The sequence below is a fragment of the Gorilla gorilla genome, chromosome 10 (assembly GCF_029281585.2).
Source record: "Gorilla gorilla gorilla isolate KB3781 chromosome 10, NHGRI_mGorGor1-v2.1_pri, whole genome shotgun sequence".
NCBI lineage: Eukaryota > Metazoa > Chordata > Mammalia > Primates > Hominidae > Gorilla > Gorilla gorilla.
The window spans coordinates 52629637-52648249 of record NC_073234.2 but is presented as its reverse complement, the minus strand read 5'-3'; the positions used below and the strand labels follow the sequence as shown (position 1 = coordinate 52648249).

The 18613-nt window shown below is 42.3% G+C and overlaps 2 protein-coding genes across 9 annotated transcripts in view; both read right to left on the bottom strand.

Annotated features, from left to right (window-relative positions):
* Nucleotides 1–6308, bottom strand: part of KANSL2 (KAT8 regulatory NSL complex subunit 2) — a 28793-nt gene extending 22485 nt beyond the window's left edge. For 2 of the 7 annotated variants that reach the window (XM_055357330.2, XM_063694021.1), the window contains exons 1-4: nt 6205–6308; nt 5400–5659; nt 3680–3858; nt 3064–3178 (exon numbers count right to left, since the gene is read on the bottom strand). In XM_055357330.2, coding sequence (XP_055213305.1) covers nt 3064–3178; nt 3680–3858; nt 5400–5650 — 545 coding nt within the window. In that variant the 5' untranslated portion in view covers nt 5651–5659; nt 6205–6308. Of the gene's footprint in view, nt 1–3063; nt 3179–3679; nt 3859–5399; nt 5660–5875; nt 6177–6204 lie in introns of those variants that run through there. The other 5 variants (XM_063694022.1, XM_063694023.1, XM_063694020.1 and 2 more) reach the window with 4 other exon arrangements.
* Nucleotides 6309–12497: 6189 nt separating this feature from the next.
* The window catches only part of CCNT1 (cyclin T1), a 28628-nt gene continuing 22512 nt past the window's right edge, over nt 12498–18613 (bottom strand). Inside the window, exon 9 of one of the 2 annotated variants that reach the window (XM_055357327.1) lies at nt 12498–18484. In XM_055357327.1, coding sequence (XP_055213302.1) covers nt 17081–18484 — 1404 coding nt within the window. In that variant the 3' untranslated portion in view covers nt 12498–17080. The remainder of the gene's footprint in view (nt 18485–18613) is intronic. The other variant, XR_004066865.3, reaches the window with a different exon arrangement.

Here is an 18613-nt window from a genome sequence, read left to right as displayed (position 1 = left end):
AATGTGAAATAACCTTCAGCCAAACAAGTTTTGGATGTTTATAGAGGTCATATGATACAATTATTATTTTAAAAAGGGAAATGAAGATTTAACAATTACCTTTAGGATAAAATTTCTTAAGTATTAGATGTTGTAGACAAGCTTTTATTTATTTTTTCTGTGTGTATGAGATAGGGTCTCCCTCTGTTGCCCAGACTGGAATGCAGTGGCACGATCACAGAGCCTCGACCTCTCAGGCTCAAGCGATCCTCCTACCTGAGCCTCTCGAGTAGTTAAGACTACAGACCACGTGCACCACCACGTCTGGCTAATTTTTAAATCTTTCGTAGAGACGGTGTCTTCCTATGTTGCTCAGGCTGGTCTCGAACTCCTGGGCTCAAGCAATCCTCCCACCTCGACCTCCCAAAGTGCTAGGATCACTGGGCGCACTGGTTCGTCCCTGTAATCCCAGCACTTTGGGAGGCTGAGACGGGCAGATCACCTCAGATCAGGAGTTCAAGACCAGCCTGCCAACATGGAGAAACCCTGTCTCTACTAAAAATACAAAAATCAGCTGGGCGTGGTGGCAGGCACCTGTAATCCCAGCTACTCGGGAGGCTGAGGCAGGAAAATCATTTGAACCCGGGAGGCGGAGGTTGCAGTGAGCTGAGATCGCACCATTGCACTCCAGCCTGGGCGACGAGTGAAACTTCGTGTCAAAAAAAAAAAGTGCGAGGATTACTGCGTAAGTCACTATGCCTGGCCATAAACAAGCTTTACTTTTAACAAAACAATTAAGTAAGTGGTTACTTTGAGAGAAATCATATATATACTAACAGGAAGTTTAAAAAATCTATGCCAACAATATTCTAGTTAGGATCAAGTCTCTAGCAACATCATAAACAATATAAAAGGTGCCCTTTGTGTAACAAGCAATTGAAGATAAATGTGGTTAAACTATTAGATGATTCAAAAAGTGATCCTATTGATGACAAAGACACTGGTGCCCTAAGATAAAAATTCTTAATGAAAAGAATTTTACTCAGTGGACATACTACTAAATTACTATATTATTAAATATAAGAAGATAGTAATATGTAATCATATTATAAGGAGACACTGAACAACTCTATTTACATGCCTAAAAATGCATAAATTTAGTGGGTCTAAATTTTTTTAAAAACTAATCTCACTGAGGAAAATTAACAAAAGCCTTATACTTAGTTGCCTAATAGCTGACCATATTTGGGGCTTTATTTTCTCTTCTGAACATGTTTCTTCTAGGAGAGAGTGACATCAACTGCCTAGTACTTTCCACATTTGTATTTCTCATAAAATGACCTGGTATTTTGGTTTATACAGCAGCTTCTTGTAAGTTAAATCAGCATCCACGTGCCTCCTAGAGACTGATCCACTCTAGATTACTAACAAAATCAAGTTTCTCGACCTTAAGCTGAGTGTTTACCACACCAAACGACACTCCCTTTGTAACCCTAGAGAGCATACATCTCTTCAAAGCAGCAAGTTTGGCCATCTAGAACCACAATGGAAAAAAAAGGAATGAAGCTGGGCCTGATGGCTCATGCCTGTAATCCCAGTACTTTGGGAGGCCGAGGCAGGTGAATCACGAGGTCAGGAATTCGAGACCAGCCTGGCCAACATGGTGAAACCCCATCTCTACTAAAAATACAAAAAATTAGCTGGGTGTGGTGGTGGGTGCCTATAATCCCAGCTACTTGGGAGGGAGGCTGAGGCAGGAGAATTGCTTGAACCTGGGAGGCGGAGGTTGCAGTGAACTGAGATCATGCCACTGCACTCCAGCCTGGGTGACAGTGCAAGACTCCATCTCAAAAACAAAAAGGAATGAATATGTTGGTTTAAGTTACTATTTGTGAGAGAATCCTGCGAGAGAACAGACATTCCCTTTCCAACTACTTAGATGGGTTTTCTAAACTAGTACTTCCTGAATAGTTGACCACAGTGAGATTACTCAATAGAAATGGATGAAATTATTCTACTCAGAAAACGTAACCCTAACATATGGCCATACCATCCGGAATATGCCCAACCTCCTCTGATCTCAGAAGCTAAGCAGGGTCAGGAGAAAATGTAACCCTAAATGACTTCTTATAAACCAAAGAATCCAAAGTAATGAAGAAAATGCTATTGCAAGAACAAAAGCCCAATTGTCAATCTAGAAATTACCCCTTCCACTATTTACAGTCCCTCTACATAAACTGTCAGTACAAAGTGTTAAGACACAGAAGTCAGCAGGCAAACATTTTTAAAAACTAAACCCAGACCTTGAGACACAGAAATATGAGACTCCAGAGTGATAACGTTTTTATGCTTCTACAACTCCTACGGTGATGATGGGTTAAGTGAAGAGCAGAAGCTTACTAAGATATAAACCTGATTAAGATATAATCACTTTTGGGTTTCTAAATCGGTTTCTCTTTCTTAGGCATGAAACCAAACTCTTGAATACCTTTTTATTCTTCTTTTTTAAAAAAAATCCACACACAAAAAAACACTAAATGCTTGAGCTCATGAATATGCTAATTACCCTGATTTGATCATGACACAAGGTTTACAAGTATCCAAATATCACACTGTACCCCATACATTGTACAATTGTCAATTTAAAACAACATATAACTTTAAAAAATTTATAAATCCCATAAACACGACATTTTGCAGAAGTATTCAACTACAATCACATTATTCCTGAGGTTTAGGCCAAGCACCCATTCACAACCATTTTCTCTTCTCTAAACTGGTCTGACCATTTCTCAATCCACCTCCCACACTCCCATGTCTAAATTTCCTGTTTTCTCCCCTATACTTTCTCATACGTAGAATTTGGTGTTCAAACTTTTTTTAAATTACAAGGCTTCTAAAAAAGAATCATCCTGCCTTGAAGCAAGACGACAATGAACCATGCCACTTTTATATACAGAACCTCTTACTGCTGACAAATAGCTGTCTTCAACCCTCCTAGGTTACTAATTTATTAACAGCATGCAGCGCTACATTCCACATACTAACTACATTTCAAATGCCTTATGTGGAGTTACAACTTACTTTAGGGGATCTTCTTGATCACTGTCTATGCTATCAGCTTCACTGTCAGGGTCACCTCTCCATGTCTGATCCACAGTAATGGGTTCCTGCTCCCCATCACTCCAGCTGTCTTCATCTGAGGCAAGGAAGGGAGAGCAGCCATTAAGACTTCCCACCTCTGTAACTCCACCACACAAAACTAGATTACTTATCAACCCAAACCTTGAAATTTTAAAAACAAAACAAAAAAAAAACACTTAGTACAAAGGTACTGGCAAATAAAAACGCTTTAAGAAAATACAACCCAAGTAAGATTACTTACAACATAAATGAGTAAACCATGCCCTCTCAAACAGAAAAATCAACTTAAAATTACTGTTTCCTGAAATTACCTAACAAAGCTGCTGAACATTAAAAAAGCAATGAAAGAAATGGTCACCAACTCAGGAAAGTAAACCTAGGCAAACACTACTTCAAATTCAAAAGAACTGGTAAACAACAAAGCAATCCCGGCATTCTCACCAAATTCCTGATGAATTAACAACATTGCCAAATAGTTCAAGGCATTGAGCTAACCCAAAATACTTCCCCCTTAACTTTCTTCCTCCTTTTTCATTCCAGGAGAGAAGGTCCTTACCTAGTATTCGGCTGGCTTCACTGCGACTACTTTCTGGAGTCTGAGACCCCAGCTCTGTCTTAGCATATGAGCTCAGCTGGCACAGGAGTGTTTCACCCACAGGCCCTGGGTTGGTCTTCTTCATTTGAGCGTGAAGTGCCAGGGCATTCCTACGGACATGTTCAGCACAGAAGGACACCCTAAAGAGACAAAACATTAATATTTTATAAGTTCCTTCTTGAAAGCGTTCAATAATGTTCACAGTCCCTAATCTTTAAATCATTTTTAGGGAATTAAAATGACTATTACATTCATTTCTAAAAATGCAAGTCAGAGGAATTTAACTGGCCCAAGGTCAACTCATTTGACTTTATTAAAGGGAAATAACAGGATGGATGAAGTGGTTCACCCCTGTAATCCCAGCACTTTGGGAGGCTGAGGCAAGGGATTGGGTCTTGCTCTGTTGCCCAGGCTAAAGTGCAGTGGTGCAATCATAGTTCACTGTAGCCTTAAACTGTTTGGTTCAAGCGATCCTCCTGCCTCAGCCTCAAAGTAGCTAGAACTATAGGCATGCACCACTGTGCCCAGCAAATTTTTTTAGTTTTTTGTAGAAATGAAGTCTATGTTGCCAAGTCTGGTCTGGAACTCCCAGGCTCAAGTGATCCTCCCACCTCAGCCTCCCAAGTAGCTGGGACTACATGTCCACGCCACTATGCCCAGCGAGTTTTTTAATCTTCTGTAGAGACGGGGTCTCACTGTATTGCCTGGGTTGGTCTCCAACTCCTGGCCTCAAGTGATCCTCCTGCTGTGGCCTCCCAAAGTGCTGGGATTACAGGCATAAGCCACTGCGACCAGCCAGGGACACAATTTTAAAACTACAAGATATGTAAAAAATTATCTGGTCAGGTTATGTTTTTGCATGGATACCTTTGCATACATGATGAAAACTATGAAGCCTCTTACAGAAGAATACACACATATACAACTTTGCATGTTATTTAACAAAATTCATGGACAGCCAAATAGAGCCACACACCCCTCCATTAAGAAGAATTTTAGGGGCCAGGTGCGGTGGCTCACACCTGTAATCCCAACACTCTGGGAGGCCGAGGCGGATGGATCACCTGAGGTCAGCAGTTCAAAACAAGCCTGGCCAACATGGCGAAACCCCGCCTCTACTAAAAAGTACAAAAATTAGCCGGGCATAGTGGCGCACGCCTTAAGTCCAGCTACTTAGGAGGCAGGAGAATCGCTTGAACCTGGAAGGAGGAGGTTGCAGTGAGCCGAGATCTCCACTGCACTCCAGCCTGGGGAATAAAGCAAGAATCTGTGCCCCCCCCCCAAAAAAAAATTAATTTTAGGGCCGGGCGCGGTCGCACACGCCTGTAATCCCGGCACTCTGGGAGGCCGAGATGGGAGGATACCTTGAGGCCAGGAGTTTGAGACCAGCCTGGTCAAAATAGCAAGACCCCATCTCTCTTAAAAAAAAAAAAAAAAAAAAGACTAATTTAAAATATGCCTTTATTTTACAGATCAGGGAAAAGAACCAAAGAGGTGAACTAAGTAATCCAACTCAAGGGTCTTTCCAGTCTTCACCGTTTTTTCAGTTTTCCAAGGATACAACCATAACCCCAAATTTACAAGGACAAGATCTCAAACGCAGCAGCTATGCTGAAGCCCGCATCATATCACATACCCCCTCGCTTTAAGACAAACGACATATATATCTATACATATATACCCATCTTTCTTCTCTGGCTTTGGGGCAGCATTGGGACATCTTTTTCCATTCTTCGTCGATATATAACTACACTGCTTGAAGGGTGCATTCTTGTCTTCGAGGATATGCTTAATGCAAAACTCCTGCCCCTCCAGACGAGGGTGAGAGCATGGACGATGAGTGAATGCACAAGACAGAGGTTCCTGAGACCTGGGCACTGGAGTGATCCTCCCCCGATTGGTTGGCAAGACGTGAATCCGAATCCTGTTCATAACCAAAACCTGCGGGGTCAAACGAAAGACCAAAAAGCCCTTACCCTTCCCGAAAATTCCTGCTCCACACAGATCGCGCGGGCAGTTTCCAAAGGACATGCAGAAGTCGTCCCCGTAAGGTACGTTCCGTAAGTCCCCGCCGCCCTCCCCAAGTCTCCACAGGCATCTGTGGCTTTGCCTCCCTTTAGCGTGTCCCTCCATGCCCGGCCCCACCCCGAACCACACCACGCTGAAAGTATCTTCAGGACTCGCACAGCTGCAGCACGAAGGGAAGCGACAACACCAGCCCCACGCGGCGGCCACGCCGCCTCCCCGCACGCCGCCTTTGTCCCGGCCTGCCTCAGAGCGCACGACTGGGCCTGGCCTCGGAAGCCTATGCGAGCGCCATTTTGTCCTACGGCTCCGGTCACCGGAGATCCTGGCTCCTGGAAGCCTGCAGGAAGGAGACTGACTCTGACACTGCTTTGAGGCGGAGTAGCAGCTCTGAGCTGACAAAAAGAGCGAAACAGCAGCCCAACTGCAAGAGCTTAGAGGAAAGAGCACCGCCATCTTACCTAAGGAGCTGCGCTGCGCCGCACTCTGCCGCGCCGCTCGCCCTCCTCTAGTGGCGCCAGCGGCTCCCAGATCGGCCTCGCCCCTTTCCGGACTCCTGGCTATTGATTGGCTACCGCTCGTATGACAGGGTGTCGCCATTGGCCGAGACCAACTACCTATCGTGTCTGGGAGGGCGGAGCGCTGAGAAAATGCGAGGTTGGGGTGGCTAAGACAGACTGTCTGTCAGCAACTCCGCCCGGAGGAGAGTGAGCCGGGGAAGGGGGCGGAGAGCGGGCTGCGGGGCGGGTTGCCAGCTAATATTTTTCCACCTTGCAGCGTGGCTCGTTTTCCGGCTACTTTTGGACCCTCAGTCTGTGGTCCTAGGCTGCTGTTCCCTCACCACTGTACACAGCTAGTATAAAATCAGACAGACAGGCCGGGCGCGGTGGCTCACGCCTGTAATCCCAACACTTTGGGAGGCTGAGGCTGGCAGATCACCTGAGGTCGGGAGCTCGAGACCAGCCTGACCAACATGGAGAAACGCCGTCTCTACTAAAAATACAAAATTAGCCGGGCGTGGTGGTGCACGCCTGTAATTCCAGCTACTCGGGAGGCTGAGACAGGAGAATCTCTTGAACCCGGGAGGCGGAGATTGCGGTGAGCCGAGATCGCGCCATTGCACCCCAGCCTGGGCAACAAGAGCGAAACTCCGTCTCAAAAAAAATATAAATAAAAAAATAAATCAGACAGAGGCTGGAGGATCACTGTTTACACATAAAAAGTCTTTAGCTTTCTTTTGTGAACAGTTCAATACATGTACTGAACATTTGGTGTAGAGAACACTGAGAAACATTTTTTGGGTGTTTACTGATTCTGGGAATTACATGTATAAAGTCATTGAATTTTTCAAAGCAGCCCTAAGAGGTACAGGTTAGTATTATGTCCATTTTACAGATAAGAGGACTGAGGAACAGAATGGGACCATAGCTATTAAATGGGAAAGGAAGACGAATTTGAACCCAGCCCGCATTCTTTATCCCTTATTGCCTCTTATATAGTAAAGAGCATTGGACTGAGAATAAGGAAATATTTGTTCTAGTTTAGGGCTGCTTCTCATAACTGTGTGCCCTGTCTTTAAAATTCCATGCTAAATAATGCAGGTATAATAAAAATGATAGACACAATACCAATCATACCATCCTTTAAGGATTTTTAGTTTAAAAGCATCTTTCTGTCATCTCCACCACTTGTAGAAATGATTCCTAGCTTTCTTCCCATAACCCTTCGAGACATTTTTTGCTTTCCAGCATCTCTTATCTGCTCACTGTCAGTTTAAGAAAGATGTTTTATCCATGCCTAACGAGCAAGTGAGCATGAGTCCCAGTGGAAGTGAACATAAAGATTCTACAGCCCTCAAGAAAAACACTAAGGCTGGGCATCATGGTTCACCACTGTAATCCCAGCACTTTGAAAAGCTGAGGTGGGAAGATCACCTGAGCTCAGGAGTTCGATCCCAGCCTGGGCAATATGGAGACACCTCATCTCAAATAAATAAATAAATAAATAAATAAATAAATAAATAAACAAACAAACAAAAACACTATAGGACCGATAAATTATTTAAAAAAAAAAAAAAAAAACCTTGGGGGTTGTGCTGTTTCCAGAGACCAGAGCAGCCCTAGAAGAAGGCCTGAAATTCATTCATTCAACAAGTATTTATTGAGCACCTAAGTGCCAGGAGAGAACAAGGAAGATAACCCTGCTCTCTTGGAGTGAACATTCTAGGATAGGTTTGGATTATGGATGCAATACAAACATAATATTAATAACAATGATTTATATACATAAGCAAACAGACCAACCCTCAGGAGTACGAAAAAAGATGTTTTGTTATAAACACCCTATAATTAAAAAACAGCCAGAGGCAGTCATGTCACAGAAAATTTGGGAATCCAAATCTGCAACCAAATGTAGTAATATCAAAAAGCAACATTAAAACTACTGTAGTGAACAATATGAAGAGACACAGGAATAGATGGGGAAGAAACAAAAGACTTTCTTTCAATGAATTTACTGAAGGTCTTAGCTGAAAAAAGAATCCTTCTTGTAAGTCCAAGACAGACAAAACATTACTATTTAGAACCACTTCCTTTTTTTTTTTTAGCCGGGGTCTTGCTCTGTCGCCCCGGCTGGCTGGAGTGCAGTGGTGCGATCTCGGCTCACTGCAACCTCCACCTCCCAGGTTCAAGGGATTCTTCTTCCTCAGCCTCCCCACCCCAAGTAACTGGGACAACAGGTGTGCGCCACCACGCTCGGCTAATTTTTTTATATTCTTAATAGAGACAGGGTTTCACCATATTGACCAGGCTGGTCTCCAACTCCTGACCTCATGATCTGCCCACCTCAGGCTCCCAAAGTGCTGGGATTACAGGCGTGAGCCACCATGCCCGGCCTAGAACCACTTCTAAGTGAAAGGAGGGAGCAGATATTAAGAGCTCAAGATGTCAGCAAATTCTTTGTTCTGTTTAACAAAGTAGATGGCTTTTTTTTTTTTTTTGAGATGGAGTCTTGCTCTGTTGCCCAGGCTGGAGGTAGATGGTTATTTTTAATTCACTGAACACTGTAGCTATTGAAGAGGTTAAAGTAGACCAGAAGCTATTTGTAAATAGGGATTAGGAAACTAGAGTTTGGGGGGCTAATCCTAGAGAAAAGTGAGAAAAAAGATGAAAACGGCTGGGCGCAGTGGCTCACGCCTATAACCACAGCACTTTGAGAGGCCGAGGCGGGTGGATCACCTGAGGCGAGGAGTTCAAGACCAGCTTGGCCAACATGGTAAAACCCCATCTCTACTAAAAGTACAAAAACTAGCCAGGTGTGGTGGCATGTGCCTTAATCCCAGCTACTTGGGAGGCTGGGCAGGAGAATCACTTGAACCCAGGAGGCAGAGGGTGCAGTGAGCCAAGATTGTGCCACTGTACTCCAGCCTGGGTGACAGAGCAAGACTGTCTCCAAAAAAAAAAAAAAAGTTATCAAAGACCTTCACCTTGCTAATTCTAATGAAGTTTTCAGGCCTCATCTTATTAGACCACTTTGCAATGTCTAACACACTTGGCCACTCCTCCTCCTTAGAACTCCATACTCTTTCTAGATCTCCATACTCTTCCTAGTTTCCCATCTACATCAGTCACCCATTCTCTGTCTCTTGTTTCTCTTTTCCCCAATTCTAAACACTGAACATTTCTATTTTCTACTACTACTTCCTTAGTTATCTCACTCTGTTTCATCCCATTCATAAGCTGTTATCCCCCAAATGCATATATCCAGCCTGGATCCCTCCTTTGAACTTGACTCTCTAGTCATCTGTCCAGTAGGCATCTCCACTTGGATGTCTAATTGGCATTTCAAATTTAATGTTAAAGCCAACCTCCCACTACTCCCGTAGTCATCTCTACCTGAGTATATGACAACCCCAACCTTCCAGTTGGTCAGGACAAACACTGGGAGTTATCCTTCACTTCCTTCTCTTCTACCTCATAGCAAATCCTATTAGCTCCATCTTCAAGCTGTATCACTTCTCGGCTGAGCAAGGTGGTTCACACCTGTAATCCCAGCACTTTGGGAGGCTGAGGCGGGTGGATCACCTGAGGTCAGGAGCTCAAGATCAGCCTGGCCAACATGGTGAAACCCTGTGTCTACTAAAAATACAAAATTAGCCAGGTGTGGTGGCACATGCCTGTAATCCCAGCTACTTGGGAGGCTGAGGCAGGAGAATCGCTTGAATCTGAGAGGCGGAGGTTGCAGTGAGCTGAGATCGCGCCATTCCATTCCAGCCTGGGCAACAAGAGCAAAACTCCATCTCAAAGAAAAAAAAAAAAAGATACATCACTTCTCATTACCTTGGGTACTTCCAACCTGTCCAAGCCACCCTCATCTCTTACCTAAATTGTGATAGCTCCTTGCCCTTGACTCCTATAATCTATTTTCAACACAGCAGCCCAAATGAACATTTTAAAACCTAAGTTGGATGTCATTTCCCTTCTCAAAACTTTCCAATAGCGTCTGTTCCATTCACTGTCTTTATACAAGGTCCTGTTGTATCTGGCTTTCTATTGCCTCTCTAACCTCATATCCTGCTACTCTCCTCTCTCCAATACCCCCTCCCCACTCATTCCTATACCAGCTACACTGGTTTCCTTGCTGTTTCTCAAACATACCAGCATATTCTCACCTCAGAACCTTTGATGTCTCACGTTTCCTGGAATGATCTTATCCTAGTTATTCCCATGACTTGCTGTCACCTCCTTCAGGTCTTCCCTAAAGGTCATGAAGCTTCTGGTCATGAAGCCTTCCCTAGCCACCTTTTTTCCAATTCCCACAGCCCTAGTTACCTAAACACACACACGTGTGCTCACACACACACATCCCTATCCCCTAGTTCCCTGTTTTAGTCTCCAAAGTGCTTATTATGGCCAGGTGTGGTGGCTCACACCTATAATCCCAACAAGAGTGAAGGAGGCCCAGACGGGCAGATCGCTTAAGCCCAGGAGTTCAAGACCAGCCTGGGCAACATAGGGTGACCCCATCTCTAAAAAAAATTAGCCAGGCGTGGTGGTGCACACCTCTAGTCCCAGTTACTCAGGAGATGGGAGGATCACTTGAGCCTAGGGAGGTCAAGGATGCAGTGAGCCGTTATCTCACCACTGCACTCTGGCCTGGGAGACAGTGAGACTTCGTCTCAAAAAAAAAAAATTTTAAAAAGTGCTTATCACCACCTAACATACTATGTTTTACTTATTTGTAAATTCTTTGAAGGCAGAATGTTTGTTTACTGCCATATTCCCATTAGTACAGTCCACAGCACTTAGTTTTTTTTTTTTAACTTTTTTTTTTTTCCCCCGAGACTGGGTATAGATCTATAGCCCAGCAGGAGTGCAGTGGTCAATCATGGCCCACTGCAGCCTCCAATTGCTGGGCTCAAACAATCCTCCCTCCTCAGCCTCCCTAGTAGCTGGGACTGTACACTACTGTGCCTGGCTAATTTGTATGTCTGTGTGCAGAGATGGGGTCTCACTTTGTTGCTCAGGTTGGTCTTGAACTCCTGGCCTCAAGCAATCCTCCCACCTCAGCCTCCCAAAGTGTTGGGAAGTAGGCATTATTTTCTAAAGAAGGAATGAATGAAAAGCAGGGGAGTGCTTCAAACCACACCAGAATTCCTAAACTGTCAGCATCTTCCTATTCTGTCAGCAACTTCTGCAAAGATTTCCGATTTCATATTCTTTTCAGGAGCAGTATACAGTTTGTAAAATTAGCTACCTTATTTTAGAAAACAGGAAAAGAAACGACTCAAGTGACTTTTCAGAAGTATCATTATTTATTTTTTTCCTTTTAAAGCTTTCAAACTATATCTATTACTAACTTTGTGTAATAAGTATGGAGTACTTTAGCATAAAAGTTCTTTATTTTCAGTGTGTAATTTACAAGAGTTACCTTGTAAATGTGGTTTTATTACGTCTCAGGATGAGTATTCACTATCAATTTTTCCAGGCACTACCAAGAATGTTTTTTTCTTCAAAGTGTATTTTCTTCCAGATACAATGCTATGTCTGTACTAACATGTCAGGCTTTTCAAAGAACCACGTATACAATTATGAATCATGTTGATAATGCTTGCTAGATAAGCAGTACATGCTGCCATCATCTGTTAGTGCTATAATTTTTTTTGTACAAGTTACTCTTCCAGGTATTCATGTAACAATATAGAGTGAGGGTTTTTTCCTTCCCTTTGACTACAACATACTTTATACTACTGGGTTTACTGATCGACAAATCTTGGGTCTTTCCAGTGGACTCAATTCCCACAGGATCTTGCACAATAAGAAAACATACTAATACCAAAATTGAAACAAAATTGTAAACATATCAATAAAATTACAGTTAAAGACTAAGGACTAGGCTGGACGCGGTGGCTCATGCCTGTAATCCCAGCACTTTGGGGGGCCGAGGTGGGTAGATCACCTGAGGTCAAGAGTTCGAGACCAGCCTGGCCAACACAGTGAAACCCCGTCTCTACTAAAAATACAAAAATTAGCTGGGCGTAGTGGTGGGTGCCTGTAATCCCAGCAACTCAGGAGGCTGAGACAGGAGAATCGCTTGAACCCGGGAAGCAGAGGTTGCAGTGAGCCGAGATCACGCCACTGTACTCTCCAGCCTGGGCGACAGGGCTAGACTCCGTCTCAAAAAAAAAAAAAAAAAAAAAAAAAAAAAAAAAGACTAAGGACTAATTTGAGGACTGTACACATAAACAACAACCAAATGAGTGTTTTACCATTAACATTTATTGATGGGATGGATAAATACAGATTGAGAAACATACTTGACAGCAAGATATCAAACTGATAGCCAGACTATAAAATGTATACATCCTTTTTAAATTTTTTGAATTTTTTTACAAAGAGCCCTTACTATAATGGTCACTTACCTCCTATCATTCACATAACAGCAGTAGATATCCCAGGGGTAGCATCCAGAGCTGAGGTGCCCCAAGGAAGACAGAGGCAATGGCAGAATAATATGCTGAGAAAGGACTCTTAAGAGCAATACAAAGAGAACAGACAAAAATCTCACCACAAAATTGTACCTGAGTGACAGATTGGTAAAGTGTTTTACTTTTTTTTTTCTTTTCGCTCTTTGGTCTGACAAGAAAAGAGTTTTAGGTGTGTGAAGCAAGGTGGGAAAAAAGGTCAGTTTCAAATTCAGTAACATATGGTAACACTAAGTTAGGCTGCTGCATTCTTTTCTTTGGGTACTTAAGCCAGCTGGCACCTCCACTTTGTAACCAATTACATTATGATCAACAACTAATCAGTTAGTTCCTCAGCTTCAACTGAAGAGTTCCTGATTACCTGATGAAGGACATACTTGCTCTGGCTTCAATTAGCATGCTGTCAAGCATCCCTCTCCATGCTTAACATGGCAACACAAAACCCAAGAGTCCTTCTCTTTTTTTCATTAGCCATGAATACACACTCACAAAGGGGAACAGTAGACACTGCTTTTAGTAAACGTCCTTTTTCTTTACCTCCCTTTTCCAATGCCAAGTTCATATGAAAAACTTTAGAAACATTAAAATGGAGAACTCTCCCACCCAAAAAGTAATTCTCATTCCAGACTACTCTATCAGGCAGGATTACTGTACCGTGCTTGTTTCAAACTCACATCCACGGAGGGATAAAAAGACAAAATAAAACTTGACAGTGTGACACAACATGAAAATCTCCTAAACCATCAGGAGCAAACACTCAGTTAAAAGCTGGGTGTTAACAAGCAGCAACTCAAGAAACTTGGGGAGGTATCAAAGTCACTGAAAGCTTACTGGAACCTCGGAGGGCAATTTCTCACCATTTGATGAGTTGCATAGACTGCTTAAATTCTCCCAAGACCAAAAGAATAAAATTTGTATTTCAACTTCAAGATGTTCTAGATTCTCTCTTTTCTTAGTATTAGTATCAAAATAACTCATAAACAAAAAAATTATAAATATTAATCAGTTCCCAAAATAACGGAAACACAGATATGTTTAAAATCCAACCATACTGGGATAGACAGGGCCCCTCTACAATTGCCTTTACTTGGAAGCCATGTATGTGGAGGAGTATGCATTTCAATATGGAGAATTAAGTAGCAGAGGTTTAAGATAACTCAGCAGTGATGTCACCATGATTTTATTTCCATATCCTAATCCATTGCTGTTTGCAACTGGAGATTTAAAATTTTTCTGTCAACACTGGTAAAGCCAATAATACTGAACTATGTAGTATACACTAAATCAAAACACTAAAATCATTTTTAAAAAGGAAGAAAAAAGAAGTTGAGGCTCTCTGATATGGACATACACTGATTCATGAATGGGAAGACTAGACTAACACCTAAGTATTTTCTAAACTCAAAAGCATAACTGATACTTCAGAAGACCGATTTGGATCGATGCTTCACTACAGTTCAGCTAACAGCAACACAGGTATCTGATTAAAAGCCTTAAGGACAATCCACAGGTATTTGTTTTTGCCAACACGAGTCTAGCAAAATTTTAGGAATGAGATTTACAGAAGCTGAGGCTCCAGGCCTACTTATCACCATCACTTATTTTTGACAGTCTAGGTTACATGGAGAAACAAAAAGCCATGTTTATCAGACTAACTTTGGATGTATAAATCTCATTTCTCACCCTTTGAAGCTGCAAGGATAGGAAAGACACATAGAGCTCAGAAACCACACAGTGCTTAAAAACCTTAAGTTTATGGAATTTGGACAATACACATGCTAGTTGACAGGCACATCTGTTAACCCAAAAACAAAGCAGCAGCTTCATGCAGAGCCCACAAGGAGCTTCATGACATATGCATAGATCTAAAAACAGACACTGTACGTATCTTAAGACAGTACCAGGAGGCATTAACACAGAAAGGTCTCTAAACTGACCTATGTCAGCAATGATCTACTAGTGCAAAGGCCAGACTACACAGCACAAAGCAACTCTTAGGCCCTAGTAAGCACTTTTTTCTAGTTCACTCCTGGCAAAGTTCTAAGGAACTTTACTACAGTACGGCCATGGATAACTGCTATGAGGCCAAATGATTATGTGCCTCTGTGGTAAAGGAGTGCATGTGATTAGAAAATATGTGACATTTGATGAGAGTAACTAAAAGCTGGAAAAGACATTTTTCAAAATCAAACCAGTGATCATCAATTCCACAAAGATACAGATGCAGACTAAACGGCACATTCCCTTTTGGAAACAGACTCCAACAAACAAAATCTAAATAAATAGAAGCCCTAAATGTACTAAACCGCAACTATATATCTACCAATTATCTAACACAACACAGAAAATATCAAGGGGAAAGAGGAAAATGTCATCTATAAAGTGAAGTGACACTCCAAGTCAAGAAGTATTAATGATTTACAGGTCAACAGAGAGCTCCTCGTTTTATACCCAGCAATGGCAGGAACTCTAGACAGTTCAAATATGCAAGATGCAGGGCACTAACCCACCGTCAGTTAACGTTTACTCCTGCCTACAAATTCCTTTCTATATTAGGCCAGTACATCATCAATTCCAAAAGCCACAATTTTCTTCCCAACCTGTTCCTGGCAAGTAGCAGCATAAGTACAACTCCTGTCTCCCTATGACTTCCAAATGAAAAATAATTCGACCTCTCCCTAAAAAATACTTGGCATGAAGTAACCTGCAATCAAATCACGAAAACAAACTCAAATTGCACCACCTTTTCCAGAGCAAAAAAAATGCAATGAAGATCAAAGAATATCTCATTAAATGATCTCTGGCTAGGTAGTTTTCAGTGGTTAGACAACTAACTTAGAATTCTTTCTAGCCAAGATTTTCTGAAAGATTTATTAAAAATGTTCACTCCTAATATCTGGGATAATCAAGCCTCCATAACAACAGGACTCTTGACCTATTTTTATAAAGGACTTAGAAATCTTAAGAACCTCAATCAAGAACCTAAAGCTACCAAAGATGAACAATCTAAACATAATAGTATCCATTGGCTAGGCTTTGCTCATTCTCATGGCACCAGTACTGTTAAATTCACAAGCTCCAATCTCAAGTCATATAGGCTGCAAAAACCTGAGGATGTAGCTGTTTCCCTTCGGATATACACATAAAAAGCATGTCTTACATTTATAATGTAATTTTTAAAACAATGTTCTAAAACTTCCAAATCACAATTTCATTGTTTTTAGTATCCTCTAGCTTCTCTCATATGGTTTGGGCTTTCACAGGCAGGATATACATAGCACATTCCCCATCTCTTAGAGACCTTAAGACTGCTCTCATTTGAACGCTTTCCCAAAGCCTCACTTGAAAAAAAAGACACACCCAATTCTGTAGGGCAGAAGGTGGCCTTGCTCGCCAACCCACCTTCCTCAACCCCATCTCTGTTTTGCACAAAAACAAAAAAAGGGGTAAAAAGGAAGTTCTCATAATGAAGAGTCAGGGTGTTGGCTGTACTTGCCCAAACTACAAATTAGAGGGCTACTACTCAATTATAACATAAAGAAAGGGAAAAATACCATGTCAAATACATGCCTCTTCCTTTATGTTCTCAAGGCCAACCATGTTTTTCTCTAGTAGACTGTTGGAAAATGAAAACGGTAAGGAACAGGGAGGGAAAGATAAAACATTATTTTTAAACACACACACTTAAAAACACACACACCCACACTTACATACACACTTAAAAGTCTGAAAAAAGTGGCCTGAGCCTATTTCAGAACTCCTAGCCAAAAACCTAGCCTCCCACCCACCCTCACACATTCCCACCCTCCAATCCCACCCACCAGGAGTTACTGCTATGTATCACATACACACAGCAAAATCCCTATCCCCTTCCCAATTATATAAAAAAACTAAACAGATAACTTACTTTCTTTAAATTATTTTTTTAAATCTATTAAAAGATTTGACGTTTAAATACTTCCTCTCTTCTGATATATTAAACACCGAAAGGATCCACAATTGTCTGATACAACAAACCCTCCATTTTTCAGCTCTGGCAAGAAGAGGGAAGATATCAACTCCAATCAACCTAATTAGATGGTGGAGAGGCCAAGAATTCAGAATGTGTCCTTAATCCTTCACAGCTTCAACACCTCTCTAATACCAGTAAAAACTGTAAGAAAATAGTTAAATGCATGAGACAGCAGATATATAGCCAAGGCCTTCTACCACCCTCCTAACTATGTCTCAATATCAATTTATTCCCTAGTCCAAGGATGACATATTTCATAAGTAATTTTCTTACTCCAAAAAAAAAAAAAGAAAAAGTATGTGTTTTTTTAAAGAAGTTTTTTTCTCGTCTTCTTTTTCTTTTTTTACTTAGGAAGGGGTGGAAGTGGTGGAGGAGGTTCTGATGGCAGAGGTGGTGGCCGGGGTTTGTCTGTATTGCCGGATCTCGAGGAGATTCCACCAGCCCGAGGATTCAGATAGTCACTATAAGGACGAACAAATTCAAACGCAGTGGGCTGAGTGGGCTGAACACCCTGGGCACTGAGCAGGGAGTGAAGCATATTCACAGTGTCTTGATAGTCTATTGTCTGGGTCGTGTTGTGACCATTGGCCCCAGTGGGCCCTTTATCCAGTTTCGAATGAGGGACACGAGTTTTACAGCTGGGCTGTGAAAAGGAAAGGCCACTTGTGTCTGAGCTATGCCCAGGCATCTGAGCCATTGTAGGAAGTGAAGGGAAGGAGAAATTTAGGGAAGAGGATTTAGTACTCTTGGCAATCTTGGCTGGATGATCAAACACAGCCCCTCCAGTCTCTTCAGAGGGTCCCCTTTTACGAGTAGAACTGGAAGAGGAAAAAGAACTAGACAAGCTATAGGTTTTATGTGCTAAGTTGCTTGTCTGGCTACTATGTTTTGGATCACCGGGACGTTTGTTCCCAGTACCAACTGGAAGTTGGGAATGAGAGTGCTTGTGTGAGTGGTGATTATGATGATGATGATGATTAGATGGGTGAGTCTTGTGCTTTTCTTTGTGCTCTCGGCTCTTTGTAACACTGTCCTCTACAGAATTGTGCTTATCAGCTGCAGCATGGACTTTTATGCGCATTTTTATCTCCTCTGGTTTTGAAGAGGCAGCTTTATCTCCACCTGCCACTGGGATTCTCATTTTGAGAGCTGTTTTGTCAGCCTTTTCCAGAAAAGGCCGCTCGGGGTTTTCTGAACCCTCTATGGGCATTTTTAGAATGACTGAAGAATGGCTATCATGATGAGAAAGGAGATTCTGGGCAGCATATGCATATTGTGACTTCACATTGGCTTCCATGTTCTCCAGTTGCCTCTTCTGGGCAGCCAATTCTTCTGCATGCTTCGCACGGTATTCTTTCAGTGACACTTTAGCTGATGGCACACTCTTACTACTCTGCTTCTGGGAAATAAATGCATTTGAACCATCCTGTGGTAAGGAATGATCAGCTCCTGTAAGTGCTAAATTCTCACTAGTCCGATGACCCTGAGTAGGTTCTAGTTTGAAAGAAGGTTGGGAGGACAGCCAACGCTTGCCCGGCAACATCTCCACACTGGTTAAGTTGCTGGATAACTCTTCGGAGACTGGCAGGGAAGGCACTGCACTTGTGGTAGAAGTTGACATGCTCATTAAACCTGCAATGGTTGTGTCTGAAGAGCTCTGGGAAATCATATTGAGGATTGTCTGCTCTGAAGTCTTTTCATCTGTTCCTCGGTCATCTGCTTTTGTTTTCTTGGCAGCCTCGCATGCCTGCAATGAAGCAAATAGCATCTCTTTACTTAGGTAATTTACTAAATAAAAAAACACTGAGATGAGTAGATTGTACTTGCAGCAACACTGGAAGTTCTGGATAGGCCACAGGCAGGAGGCTATCCTAAC